Genomic DNA, 13,616 nt, shown 5'->3' with positions numbered 1-13,616 from the left:
TTCTCAGGAAACCTGAGACTTGAGGATGGAACCCAATGAGCAAAAGCTGAAGAAAGCCAATGGTGTGGTGTGTGAGTCGCTGCTAGCACTTCCTTTCTGCTGCGGCAGAAGCTGATGGCCAGGAGTGGCTGAATCTCAATCTGCAGAGATGGGCAAGGTCCAGATGAGGGAGAGAGATGAACCTTTACCTTTTAGGTGATAAACACCAGTTTTATAACTTTGAATTCAAGCATCTTTCTTATATAGAAAAAGAACAGTGCTTGCGAAGAACTTGAAATGCATAAATTAATATAGACTATGAATTTATCTGTTTCTTTCAGTTTGTTGTTAACATTCATAGAGCTCTTCATCCTGTGATCTTTGAGAATTTAGGAATCCTATTGTTGTCTATTTTTCACTTATTAAAAAACAGTGAACTTAAACTTCAGTGGCAATCAGGGATCGTTCATTCAGAGAATAATAAAGATCTGAAAGGCCAAGGCCACTTGGAGACCACTGGGTGACTGGTTACTGGTTCCTGATACCACCAGCCAGGGACTCTCCTGGCCTCCTTCCGATCAGCCCAAGAGATCCAGGGCTCAACAGGACTGCAGGTCATCCGCTATGCACAGGGACTCTGAAACATTTAAAGCTAGCCATGTTAAACATACAGATGACAAAGGACTTCTGTATGGGCTTTTACAGGCTCTGTTATCAGTGAAACAGGAAAAAGAGATCCAGATGAAGATGATAGTGACCAGAGGGGAATCTGTCCTTCAGAACACCTCCCCGGAAGGCATCCCTGCCATTCAGCAGCAGCTGGCAAGTGTGAAGGATATGTGGGCGTCCCTTTTGTCTGCAGCAATTCGTTGTAAAAGGTTAGTAAAGCTGAAGGGCTACTGCCAAGTCATTGCTAAAAGATCTGCAGAAGAGCTCAGTAACACCGTCCAGGGTTTCCCCTGTCCCCTCTTGGTGTCTCTTTCACTCTCTCTATTGCCCTGCTCCCTTATTTTTGGCCTCCTTCCTTCCTTCATTCCCTCCCTCCTTTCTTTTCTTTTTTCTTCTTGGAAGAAAAGAAAGTGGCAGGTGCGACCTTGTATTTACGTTGACCTGCAGTACTGTGTCTGTGTTTTTATGCAACTATAACTACATAACTACATGTTGGTGTTCACTGCTTAAAAAACCCACAGGATAAATAAATGTTTAATTATGGGAAGATGTATTAGTTAAAATTAAACTGTTTCCTTGGGAAGTAGCCCCAGAACACACCCGTGGGTGGTGGGAAAGAGCCATGAGGAAAAGAGGGCAGTCAGTAAAGGGTGGGAGCTGGAATTTACCCCCACAAAAGGCACTGCTGGGAGCCAGTGTAGACAGAGCGTCTCTGGAGATTGCCCATGGAGAGCAAAGGGGTGAGGGGTGAAGCTGGAATGTTTGTAAACAAACTGCCCTGAGTCAGTTTCCTGTCTTTTATTCCTTTTTTGTTTCTCTCCTCTGGTGGAATTAAATATTGATACCCTTATTTTCTTGAGTCTTGGCTCAAGAAAAGCCTTCCTTGGGACATCTCTCCTTTTGCCTTCAGACCTCTTCCAGCATCTCACGTGACTTTTTTACTGAATCCAAGTTTTATGTCCTGTCCCACTTCTCCACCTGTCAGCCTAGACTTCACCATCCTTTGCTTCTCAAAGTTGTGCTTTCCAGAGACCCAGGCTTGGATTTGATAAGCTGTGACCATTCAGCCCCCCTCAAGCCTGCCCCGACCTGATCTATGGGCTTCCTGCTGGGGAAGTGGACAGAGCAGATAGGGTGAGAGAGATCAGGCAGCCTGCATGCAGACGGCTTCTCAGTGTAGATTACTGTCCTCTCAATTACCTTTCAGTCAACTTGAAGGAGCTCTTTCTAAGTGGACAAGTTACCAGGATGATGTTCGACAGTTTTCCAGCTGGATGGGCGGCGTGGAGGCCAGCCTGAACGAGTCTGAGAGGCAGCACGCGGAACTGCGGGAGAAAACAGCAGCTCTCGGGAAGGCCAAGGTGGGGCTGGGTTTCACATTCGATTTGTCCTCTGCCTGTGCTTCAGAATTGCCATGGCTATACAAAAACCTTCTGGAGAAGGAAATGGCAACCTACTCCAGTATTCTTCCCTGGAGAATCCCCATGGACAGAAGTGCCTGGTAGGCTACCGTCCATGGGGTTGCAAAGAGTCAGACATGAATGAGCAACTACAAAAACATGCCCATCTATAGGCTAGGGCCGTCCACATAGGTGAACTCTGTTGGGGGAGTTTACTGTGATTTCTAATGGCTTCTTAAACAAACTTTTGTTTGTGGCTGTTTTATTAATGAATGAAAATGTCCCTTTCCAGGAAAACTTCATAGACCTATGTTTTATGAAATATTTAAAGTTTGGCAACTTGTAGTTTGTTTTAATCAGGCTTCCCTAGTGACTCAGTGGTGAAGAATCCACCTGCCAATGCGGGAGATGTATATTCAGTCCCTGGGTTGGGAAGATCCCCTTGAGAAAGAAGTATCAACCCACTCCTGTATTCTTGCTTGGAAAATCCCATGGACAAATAAGTCTGGTGACCTACACTCCATGGGGGCGCAAAAGAGTCAGACATGACTTAGCAACTAGACAACAACTACAAATAACTTTTGGTATCTTTAGCCTGTTCATCCTTAGGAAGTAAAACTTTTTTTTCTGTCACATCTTCCGTTTTTCGCAGAATACCTTAGCTCTACCCTTGTACCTAGCAACCTTGTACTTAACTTTCTGAATTAGTTCAAAAGCCCCCATCTTTGCTCGGAACCACCACCACTGGAGGCTAAATTAGTTCTTCTGTTCTCTGTCTTTCTCATCTCTGATGAATTTTATAGACTCTATACTTACATTGCTCTCTCTCTCAGTGGATAAAGTTGCTCAATTTTCTTCTTATCCTATGCACGTGGCTCTCTGACACAGAACAAATGCTAAGTAAAGGTTAGCTGAATAACTAAATGGCCTTGCATGACCTATGCCAAGCCACTTAACATTTCTGGCTCTGTTGTTTGCATCTGAAAATTCATATAATTATAATTATTGACTTCATAGTATTATTATGATGATTACTTAATTTGTTACATTATTCATCTAGTCAACAAATACTACAGAGAACTTGTTACATGCAGGCATTGTGCTTGATTCTAGGTAAATAAAACAGACCAAGGTTTCACTCTGGAGGTTGCACATGGACTCATTTGAGAATGATTGAATAAGTAAATGATTATGACTGAGGATGAGTGATATGAAGAAAACGTTGAGAGTGATGAGAGATTTATTGGGATTGGGTTGATAAAGACATCAAGGAGTCGGGGGTGGGGAGGGACAGGAAAGGCCTCTTGAAAGAGGAGATGGAGATGATGCCCTCAGGAATTCAGTGCAGAGAAATCAGGTTGGGGAGGAGGTGGGAAAGGAGGGTTTCAGATGGGATCATCCACATGTCCATGGTCCCTGGGGAGGAGAGAACCTGGGTTGGATAAAAGGGAACTGTAAGAAAGGCTGGCTGTTACTGGAGCAGAGACTCAGTGAGTGGATGTCCAGGTGACGTGGTGGAGGTGGCAGGACCAGATCTCACGTTGTTACGAGGATCCAAGCCTGTGGATTTCACAATTGATCCCCGCAGCCTGGGGAAGATAATCAATGCTTTGAACTGGACAGCAAAACGATCCCCTTTAGAATATTAAAGCCTTTTATCACTCAAGCTGCTGTGTGGAAGGTGGACAAAGGAACAGTGCAGGAGCTGAGGGCAGGGAATCTGCCCAGCAGGATATCACAAAAGTCCAAGGAAAAGATGATAGCAGCAGGGGCCAGGGGGCTTGCAGGAGCAGGAGGACACATGTCAGGACACAGTGAAGAGACGGAACTAACAGGATCTCACCATGGATGGAGGGACAAAGGGTGGCTCCAGTGTTCTCAGTTGATTAGCTGGGTGAGAACGGTAGCATTTACTGTTTGACAAAAAGACCGAGTGGAAGGAGGTTCGGTGGTGGCTGGGGATGGATGGGAATGGAGTAGTGCTCAGGAGCCAAATTTGGACAAATTAAATTTGAGATTTCCAAGTCCACTCAGATAAAGTTATGGGCCCGATATCAAATACACACACCATTCATATATCTATGTAGAGATAGATGGTGGATAGAGTGTAGACTGCAGATAGATAACCTGAGATCACTTGTCAGCTATGCAGTTAAAATATACTGATTTTACAAGTTAACATTGATATGACGATATACGCAGTGATTCCTTTATTTTTTTAAAAAAATGTTCTCTAGTTATTAAATGAAGAAGTGCTGAGTCACAGCAGCTTACTGGAGACCATTGAAGTGAAAGGGGCTGGCATGACGGAGCACTATGTCACCCAGTTAGAATTCCAGGACCTGCAGGAACGGTACAGAGCCATCAGAGAGCGGACCAAGGTATGGCTCACTGTGTTCCATGCAGACCTACTGAAAGAGGGGTGTTTGGAGTTGTGCTTATTAAAGACTCATTTGTTTGGGGGAAATGACAGGCTTGTGAAAGCAAATAGGACAAAAAAAGCAAAATGAATTTTAATGCTTGGAATACCCTACTGGCAAAGCAAACAAAAACTCTCAACTATTGTTAGGATATGAAAGTTATTGGAGGAAAATAGTTCTCAACTAAAAAGTCCTCCAAATGTACCTATTGAAAAAAAAAATTGGGGGGAGCTTCATAAGGAAGAATCATAAATATCTTCATGTGTCTGGTGATGAAGACTTTCTAAAGCAGGGAAAAATTGCCAATAATATTTATCATTCTTTGCTTAAATCTCACAAAGAAAATAAAAAGAACTTTTCAGAGCACAGCCTACTTTGTTAGAGTACATGGAAAATTGAATCTACAGTGAATCCAAATTCTCACTCAAGGAACAATATGAAAATTTCAGTTTTCTTCATTAGCAAAAATGTATTTTTATGACAAATAACATTAATTCATTTTTTGAATATCCATTTTACATTTCATAAGGAATCCAGAGATCAAGAAGTTAATGAAATGATCTTTATGATCCCCTCTGGTGGCTCAGCTGGTAAAGAATCTGCCTGCAATGTAGGAGACCTGGGTTTGGCTCCTGGTTGGGAAGATTTCCTGGTGAAAGAAATGGCAACCCACACCAGTACTCTTGCCTGGAGAAGTGCATGGACAGAGGAGCCAGCCAGGCAGGCTACAGTCATGGGATGGCAAAGAGTCAGAAATGACTCTGTGTGTGACTTTCACTTTCCTTTTTACTCATATTATGTTTTTTTCTTTACATAAATCTTGACATTTTATTCTTCTAGGAAATGATTCATGTTTTAATGATTTAATAATCATGCTTTTCTAGTATTACAAAAGTGAATTCTTAACGGTCCATGTAAACCGCGGACTATAGTAATGTTTTCCCATCTTAATCATCTGAAATGCTAACAACAGGAAGCAGTAACCAAGTTGGAAAAACTAGTTCGCCTGCACCAAGAGTATCAGAGAGACTTGAAGGCATTTGAAGCTTGGCTTGAGAAAGAGCAAGAGAAGCTTGATCGGTACTCAGTTCTGGAAGGGGACGCGCACACTCATGAGGCAGCACTGCGGGACCTTCAGGTAAAGTCTGCTTCATCGTGAAACAAAGGACTTCTCATTCTGAATATGGAACCGTTATTTTAAGTGAGAAGTCGCTATGACCTTAAAGCCTATAAATAGCTGATATCTATTAAGTGACATCCTAGTACGTTCTGATCTAGAGCATTCTGGGACCTCAATAGAGAATGCTAGTCGAAATCATTTGATAGGTAGTTCAGACTTAGCAGGACTGGGACTTGAGGACTTTGTCCAGCTACAGGGTGGCCTCTGATAGGAATGGCTAGTGGTCTAATTTATGGTGTTAACAGGCCCACCTGCCTGTTGCTCCCTAAAGGACTGAATTAGATGTGGGACACAGCTGCAGGAGTCAACAGCGTGTGACACTTCTCAAATTCAAATTGGTGGCATCATCGTAGGCCCTTTGGTTTTAACCCAAATCACCCACATTGCTGAGGATACAGGCCTAGAGTCAGGGACCTAGAAGAAGAAATTCAAGGAGGTAAGAAAAGTACCAGTACTCGGGCCAGCAGGCTGTGATTCAGGGCGAGATGGCAAACCTCATGGGCAATGTGGTCCTAACCCATTGACTTATTGCTACTGCCGGTAAAGATAATTAAAATATTATTACTGCTTTCAAAGAACTTGCATTCTAAAGAAGTTCAGACCCACTGATGGATCATTACACACAATGTGATGAGGACAATAATAGAACGACTCTATTATTGGGGATCTTATGGAAGCATCAGAGAGAGCCCCTAATCTTACCTGCAGCAATAGGTAGCCATCAGGGGGTTCCCAAGAAGGGGAGACCAGACACATAGTAGAGAATGGAGAGAAAGGCCAATAAGACAGCTCCGTGTTGGAACTTCCGCTGTCAGCCCTCACTGGAATTGGTTCAGGATTGGGCAAGATCTACCCACTGCTCAAACAAGGTGGAAAAGCAGGACTGAGGTGGTCATTGACATATAACATTTCTGCCTATTTCAGTGGCTCTCAGGGAGAATTGAATGATGGCAGGAGTGCAGGGTTGGGATTAGGAAGTTCAGACTCCGATTCACGGTGAGACCTGGTCCTGGATGACTTTGGGCAGAGAAGAGCTTCCCTGACTCCGTTTTCTGAGGAAGGATTAAATGAGATGGGAGAAAAATCTTACTTGAACAGTAGTCTGTTCGTGAAATAAATATATAGTAGAGGTTGGAAGGCTCACAGTTTCATTAGCTTCTTTAAAGATCTCATCCATTTTATTTTTAATAGTAGCATATCCAGGTCTCTTAGGTTTAGCTGTTATAATTTATCTTAGCCAAATGGGCTTTCTTTTCTGTCTATGACCTCTCCCAGCATTCACTGCAGACTTTCTTGGCAAGCAAATACCAAGCTCTCCAGACTTCTGTGGAGGAACTGGGCCAAGAGGTCACTTGTCATCAGCAGATATTTCTCCTGTTCCAGAAGAAAACATCTCACTTCAGTCAACGTTATTCTGGCTCAAACCAAAACCAGACTCCAACCTCTCATTTCAATGTGTATTAATTCTTATTGACACTGTCTTATTATGAGTCACCACAAATTTTAATAAAAGAGGGGAGACACTAGAGGCCAAAACTGGTGGTGGAGAAGGGTGACATGCCACCTACACAGCAGAACTCCTTCAGGGCCCTAATGTCCCACAGCTGGCTTAGTGATCTGGGGGTCTGCCAGCAGTGTGGACCACATTTAAAATTATTTTGTATTTGGGCTTCCCAGGTGGCACTAGTGGTAAAAAGAACCTGCCTGCCAATGCAGGAGACATAAGAGACATGGGTTCAGTCCCTGAGTCAGGAAGATCCCCTGGAGAAGGAAATAGCAACCCACTCCAGTATTCTTGCCTGGAGAATTCCATGGATAGAGGAGCCTAGTGGGCTACAGTCTGCCAGGCTCCTTTTGTAGTCACCAACAGTTTAATTTGGATCATAGAACATAAAGATTTTTAAAATATTGAGTCCAGATTCTAAACTAGTACCTTTGGGGACTTCCCTGGTGGTCCACTGCAGGGGCTATGGGTTTGATCCCTGGTCAGGCAACTAAGATCCCCCATGCTGCACAGCACAGCCAAAAAATAAAACTAAGTAAATTTTAAAAAGATATATTGAACCATATTTCCCTCTCAGAGTAAATCCTTGAAATGTGGGATATATAAGAATTTCTCTAATACAGTAGTGATTTGTAGAATAGTGAAAACTGCTATAAAATAGGGAAAGGGTGATACATTGAGATTAACTAGGGCACAGATCAGTACACTGTATCCCAGAAGCTGTTCTTTAAACTGAAACATAGACACACCTGTTCATCTATGTAGCATCTATGGCTACTTTGATGCCACAGATAGCAAGATTACATAGTTAGGTAGCTTCAGCAGAGATTGTATGGCCCACAAAGCCTAAAATATTTACTATCCAACCCTTTACAGAAAAAGTTTGTCAACTCCTGAATTAAGGAAAGAGATTGTACAAAATTAGCTTTAATTTTTTAAAAATTTTGAAATAAAATTTGTTTGTGGTTATATTGATTAATATTTTACCATATAAATTGTCCTTCTTTTCCAATTACAACATTTTTGTAGTGATATCATAGCTGAGGAAAGTGTATCTATAGTCTGAACTATAGAAGATCACTATTTCTGTAGGTAAAAGTGGTCAGATATCAGCAATTTCATTTAGTATTAAAGATTTTTAAGAATGATATTGTATTCTAAATAAATGTGATGGTACTTTTAACACTCTTGGTGGGATTTGACCTGGCCCCTTTCAACCTTAGATGATCAGATCAAGTAACACAAGGAGATAGTGTTTTGCCAACACCTTTAAGGTTATGATTTTTATATCAAAAATAGCTGATGCTCTTAAAAACTTGGTTCATACAAAATTTGTAGGATGCATTTCCGGGACTATGCTTTGGTGGAGGGAAATATGTTTGTACCTAGGAGTACCTGATGGGCGGGGGGCTTCCCAGGGGCTGCTAGTGGTCAAGAACCCTCCTGCCAAATATATATAGATATTGTGCAGGACACATAAGAGACATGAATTCCATTCCTGGGTTGGGAAGATCCCCTGAAGGAAGGCATTACAACCCACTCTAGTGTTCTTGCCTGGAGAATCCCAAGGACAGAAGAGCTTGGTGGGCTGCAGTCCATGGGGTGGCAAAGAGTCAGACACCACTGAAGTGACTTAGCACGCGTGCACATAACTGATGGGCACGTGTGATAATTCAGCCTTGCAGGTTTATATGCTCTGTACCCTCCAGGGCCAGCTTCTCTTAACTATCACATTCCCTAGAACAGCTTCAACAAAGAATCCCTCCTCAGCAGAAAGAAGGTCTATTGTTCTTTTCTCAGCTAAAAGTGGAGCTCTGATCCCATTCAGTATCAAATTCAATGTCAAGCAAGAAGACTTAGGCTCTTTAAACAGATTAGGGGCCACAAAACTCCTAGGTTATTAGACTAAACAGTAATTCTTTCATCACGGTGCTTTTGCCTTCAAGCTAAAAAGCCAGATTTCAGAGGTTGTTTCTAACATGATTGAGAAAAATACTTCTCGCTATGTGTATATTTGTCTGTGTGTGTGTGCAGTTTGACTGTTTTAACTGGAAACATTTCAGAATCTCTCTCCTGACTTGGGAAACAGGGTTCAGTGTTAGGTACACATTTTTTGTTGGAATCAGCTTGTTCTTTCCTAACGTGAAGTTCAAGAGGGCGCAGTTGGCTTGAGTGAGACACAGTCAACCTGTGCAGGTGTGAAATGTGAACGAGGTGTGACAGCCACGCCTTTCCCCTGCAGGAGCTCCAGGTGCGCTGTGCGGAGGGGCAGGCCCTGCTGAATTCAGCACTGCACACCAGAGAGGAGGTGATACCGTCAGGCATCCCGCAGACAGAGGACCGGGCTCTAGAGTCCCTCCGGCAGGACTGGCAGGCTTACCAGCAGCGGCTGTCGGAGACCCGAACTCAGTTCAATAATGTGGTCAACAAATTGAGACTGGTGGAACAAAAGTTTCAGCAGGTAGATGAGTGGCTGAAAACAATGGAGGAGAAAGTGAATCCCAGAACTGGACGTCAGTCTAGCCGAGCTGCCAAGGAGATGCAGTTACATCAGATGAAGGTACTATTGGTGTGAATTCCTGATGTGTGTCAAAGTAGCAGTTGCCTTGCATAGTTTGTTTCTTCAACTATTTAATAAATGTTGGTCCAAGGTTTAGATTTTGAACAATCTCTTTCTACTTGCAAGAAATTTGATATAAATTACAATGGGGCATTCTTCTGTGAGAAATTATTTATTAGAATCCTAAGGTAGTCTGTTTTATTGATAATAGAATATAGTTTAATGAAGTATTTTATATTTTCCCCACACTTTATTACCTTGCTTGGTAAAGATACATGAATGCTAGTGTTGCAATAATTTAAGTTTATGGTTCTGTCTTGAAATTGCTCTAATGTACTACATTTTATGCAGATTCAGTGCACACGATCAAAATCATGCTTAGGCCTTTGGAATTCATTCTCCTTATTCATCTGTTTTAAAATGTGTCTAAGTACAACAAAAGATATAAAATACATGTAATACAGACAGAAAAGCATTCAAACTCCTGTGCAGTTTTATAATATTATTATAATTTCTTATGAAGGTTATACATGATGGGTTTTCAAAATTATATAGAAATCATTCATAGAAATCATTGTCTAGTAAGAAGAAATCGTAGAAATCATTTTCTAGTAAGAAGATATAGATATATATATTTGTCTTAGGGCTTCCCAGGTGGCTCAGTGGTACAGAACCCGCCTGCCAATGCAGGAGACATGGGTTCAATCCCTGGGTCGGGAAGATCTCTGGAGAAGGAAATGGCAACGCACTCCAGTATTCTTGCCTGGAAAATTCCATGAGGAGCCTGGCGGGCTACAGTCCATGGGGTCGTGACTTAGGGATTTAAGGGCTAAACAAAATATTTGTCTTACTTAAGAATCCCTCAGATTGAACTTTCCACTCCTACACGGTGTCATTTCAGAAGTGGCATGAAGAGATCACTGCATACAGAGATGAGGTTGAGGAAGTGGGAGCCAGAGCACAGGAGATCCTGGACGAGAGCCACGTGAGCAGCCGGATGGGCTGCCAGGCCACTCAGCTGACATCGAGATACCAAGCGCTACTCCTCCAAGTGCTGGTGAGTGGGCCACCCCGGCTCATTATAGGCCAGCAGACTTCACAACCCAGACATTCTTCCTTTTACTAACTTCCAATGAAGGCACATGTTGATCAAGAAAGGCACAGGCACAGGTCTTTAATTCACTTATTCCATGTTGTCTCTTCTTTCAAAGGAACAAATAAAATTCCTGGAAGAGGAGATCCAGAGTTTGGAGGAATCAGAGTTATCCTTAAGTTCCTATTCTGATTGGTACAGCTCTACTCATAAAAACTTCAAGAATGTGGCTGCCAAAATTGATAAAGTAGATAAAGTGATGATGGGGAAAAAAATGAAGATGTTAGAGGTAGGCATGCAAATATCAAAGTTGTCTGCTAACTGTTCATTCTTCTTTCACTGAGATGTTCCCATCTCCCACGTAGAACTGGGAGCATGTATGTTCATCCCTGCCCAGTATGGTTGGTGATCCCTGGTTCCTCATTTCATTCTAAATTCCAAGTTAAGATCGCTTAAGCCAAAGATTGCCTTCCATTTACTTATGATGTAATGTTATCCCAATGACTTACACACGACTGTGCACGAAATTCTTAACCAAATTCCAGTTTGACACTAAATATTGAAAAAAAAAAATCTCAAACTCATGACACTGTGCATTAGTTGTGTTTTAACTCAGAACTCTAGGAGCTCTGTTAAGGGTGAGAAAAGCATCAAGTTCTTCCATAAGTCTCTGATTTGGAAATGATGTGCTAATCGAGATTTTAAAGGACCTACATTGGAAAAGACTGATGCTGGGAGGGATTGGGGGCAGGAGGAGAAGGGGACGACAGAGGATGAGATGGCTGGATGGCATCACTGACTCGATGGACGTGAGTCTGAGTGACCTCTGGGAGTTGGTGATGGACAGGGAGGCCTGGCGTGCTACGATTCATGGGGTCGCAGAGTCGGACACGGCTGAGCAACTGAACTGAACTGAACTGATGTTGAAGTAAAGAGGCTTCTCTTTGCTGGTGGGCCAAATCTGATTATAAACTTGAAATCTGATTAACATCTTCCATCCTGATTGCTGGTGGGCCAAATCTGTTTATAAACTTCAAAAACATATGGTAAGGGGAAACTGGTGAACTCAAGAATGGGACTTGCAAGGCTTTTCTTTAAAAGGATGGGCATAATGCCAACCAATTTGAATTTGTTTATTTGTTTGTCTGTATTACATTTCTTCCCATTCTTTCTCAGGGTTTGCTGAAAGACATGGAGAAAGGCCAGAGCTTGCTCAAATCAACCCGAGAGAAAGGCGAGAGGGCTCTTAAATACTTGGAAGATGGTGAGGCAGAGACGTTAAGAAAAGAGATCCATGACCACATGGAGCAGTTGAAGGAACTGACCGGCACTGTGCGGAAGGAGCACATGACCCTGGAGAAAGGCCTTCATTTGACAAAGGAATTCTCGGATAAATACAAAGCACTAACTCAGTGGATAGCAGAATACCGAGATATTCTACATGGTCCTGAAGAACCCAAAATGGAGTTATATGAGAAAAAAGCTCAGTTATCTAAATACAAGGTAGTGTGTCATTACTGACAGATGCGTGAGGAGGTCACGTAGGACTGAACAGGAGGCACGTGATTTCTGGTGTGTGTCACCCTTAGTGGGTACTGGGAGAGGTCCTTAGCATGCCTGTTCTACTGGTTGGGGGCAGGAAGCTGTCTGCCAATGCAGGAGACATAAGCAACACACATTCAATCCCTGGGTCGAGAAGATCCCCTGGAGAAGGGCACAACAACCCACTCTAGTATTCTTGCCTGGAGAATCCCATAGACAGAGGAGCCTGACAGGCTACAGTCCATAGGGTCGCCAAGAGTTGGACACGACTGAAGCAACTAAGCACATACACTTCGTCAGACTTATTTTTCTGTTCAGGTACTATGTTTGTCTGATAGTCAAAGGTTGTATCAGTGGATGGAGATCTGTTCTGACAGTGTGATCCAGGTACATGGATCCTTCAGATAAACTTTCTGGCATCAGGATCTCACACCTATAGATTTTCTGTTTCATCTAGAGTCTCTCCTTCATCTTTTGGTACAGAAATCCTATAAGCAGATCTATGGTAAATTCCAAATGAGACTTCATACTCCTAAGAAAATAAATTCTAATTAACCAACTGTAGGTAAAACATTTTAGAAATTAATTTTTGAAAAAATAAATGATGATATAGATATTGCTGTACATGCTATAGATATAAATTTTCACCTGCTCAAATTTGTGAAATAATTATTAAAGCTTATACATGGAATAGTCTGCTTTTAAAATTTGACCCAAATTATTTAGCAATGGTCTTTGAGAATTACCTCAAAGCTTTTCCTGGTGGAAGCTTTTTCCTCCTCCAGCCAATATGTCTATTCCTGCCCTTGGTTTTTTTGCCAAGCCTGACAGTGTGTCTTTGAAACTGTAACATAAGAAGCACGACTGCTTCTCCTTTTTTTTTTCTCCCTGAGTTCTTGATATATTTAAATAGCACTTTAAGGCTGTCACAGCAACGTTGCAACTGGAATTTGTCTCCCAAACGTCACATCCAAGTCAAGCTACAATTGACTTTACGATCCAAAATCAAAAGATAACACCTCTCTCCCTTCATATAGCATTAAGATTTATTTCTCTGCAGAAAGGAATGAGGTGGAAGCCAGCAAGATGCATTATGTCAAATTCAGCCAAACACAATTATTTTCTATACTTCTCTCTGCACGTGTGAGGACTATTCGATGTGTTACTTTTACTCTGAAAAAAACTGTATTAGCCATAAAAGTCATTTTCTTTTTATTGTTTTACATTTATTGATTTACAAAATATATATCAGATCTTTGTTTGAGATAG

At 42.1% G+C, this 13,616-nt stretch overlaps 1 protein-coding gene across 1 annotated transcript in view; it reads left to right on the top strand.

Moving 5' to 3' along the window:
• Positions 1-13,616, top strand: part of SYNE1 (spectrin repeat containing nuclear envelope protein 1) — a 495,298-nt gene that overhangs the window by 247,838 nt on the left and 233,844 nt on the right. The window contains exons 62-69 of the mRNA XM_069598737.1: positions 685-857; positions 1,856-2,009; positions 4,286-4,429; positions 5,442-5,606; positions 9,395-9,712; positions 10,614-10,769; positions 10,924-11,094; positions 11,982-12,308. Coding sequence (XP_069454838.1) covers positions 685-857; positions 1,856-2,009; positions 4,286-4,429; positions 5,442-5,606; positions 9,395-9,712; positions 10,614-10,769; positions 10,924-11,094; positions 11,982-12,308 — 1,608 coding nt within the window. The remainder of the gene's footprint in view (positions 1-684; positions 858-1,855; positions 2,010-4,285; positions 4,430-5,441; positions 5,607-9,394; positions 9,713-10,613; positions 10,770-10,923; positions 11,095-11,981; positions 12,309-13,616) is intronic.

Source organism: Ovis canadensis, chromosome 8, assembly GCF_042477335.2.
Source record: "Ovis canadensis isolate MfBH-ARS-UI-01 breed Bighorn chromosome 8, ARS-UI_OviCan_v2, whole genome shotgun sequence".
NCBI classification, from domain to species: Eukaryota; Metazoa; Chordata; class Mammalia; order Artiodactyla; family Bovidae; genus Ovis; species Ovis canadensis.
The sequence above is the reverse complement of the archived record's forward strand: the minus strand, read 5'-3'. Positions and strand labels throughout refer to the sequence as shown.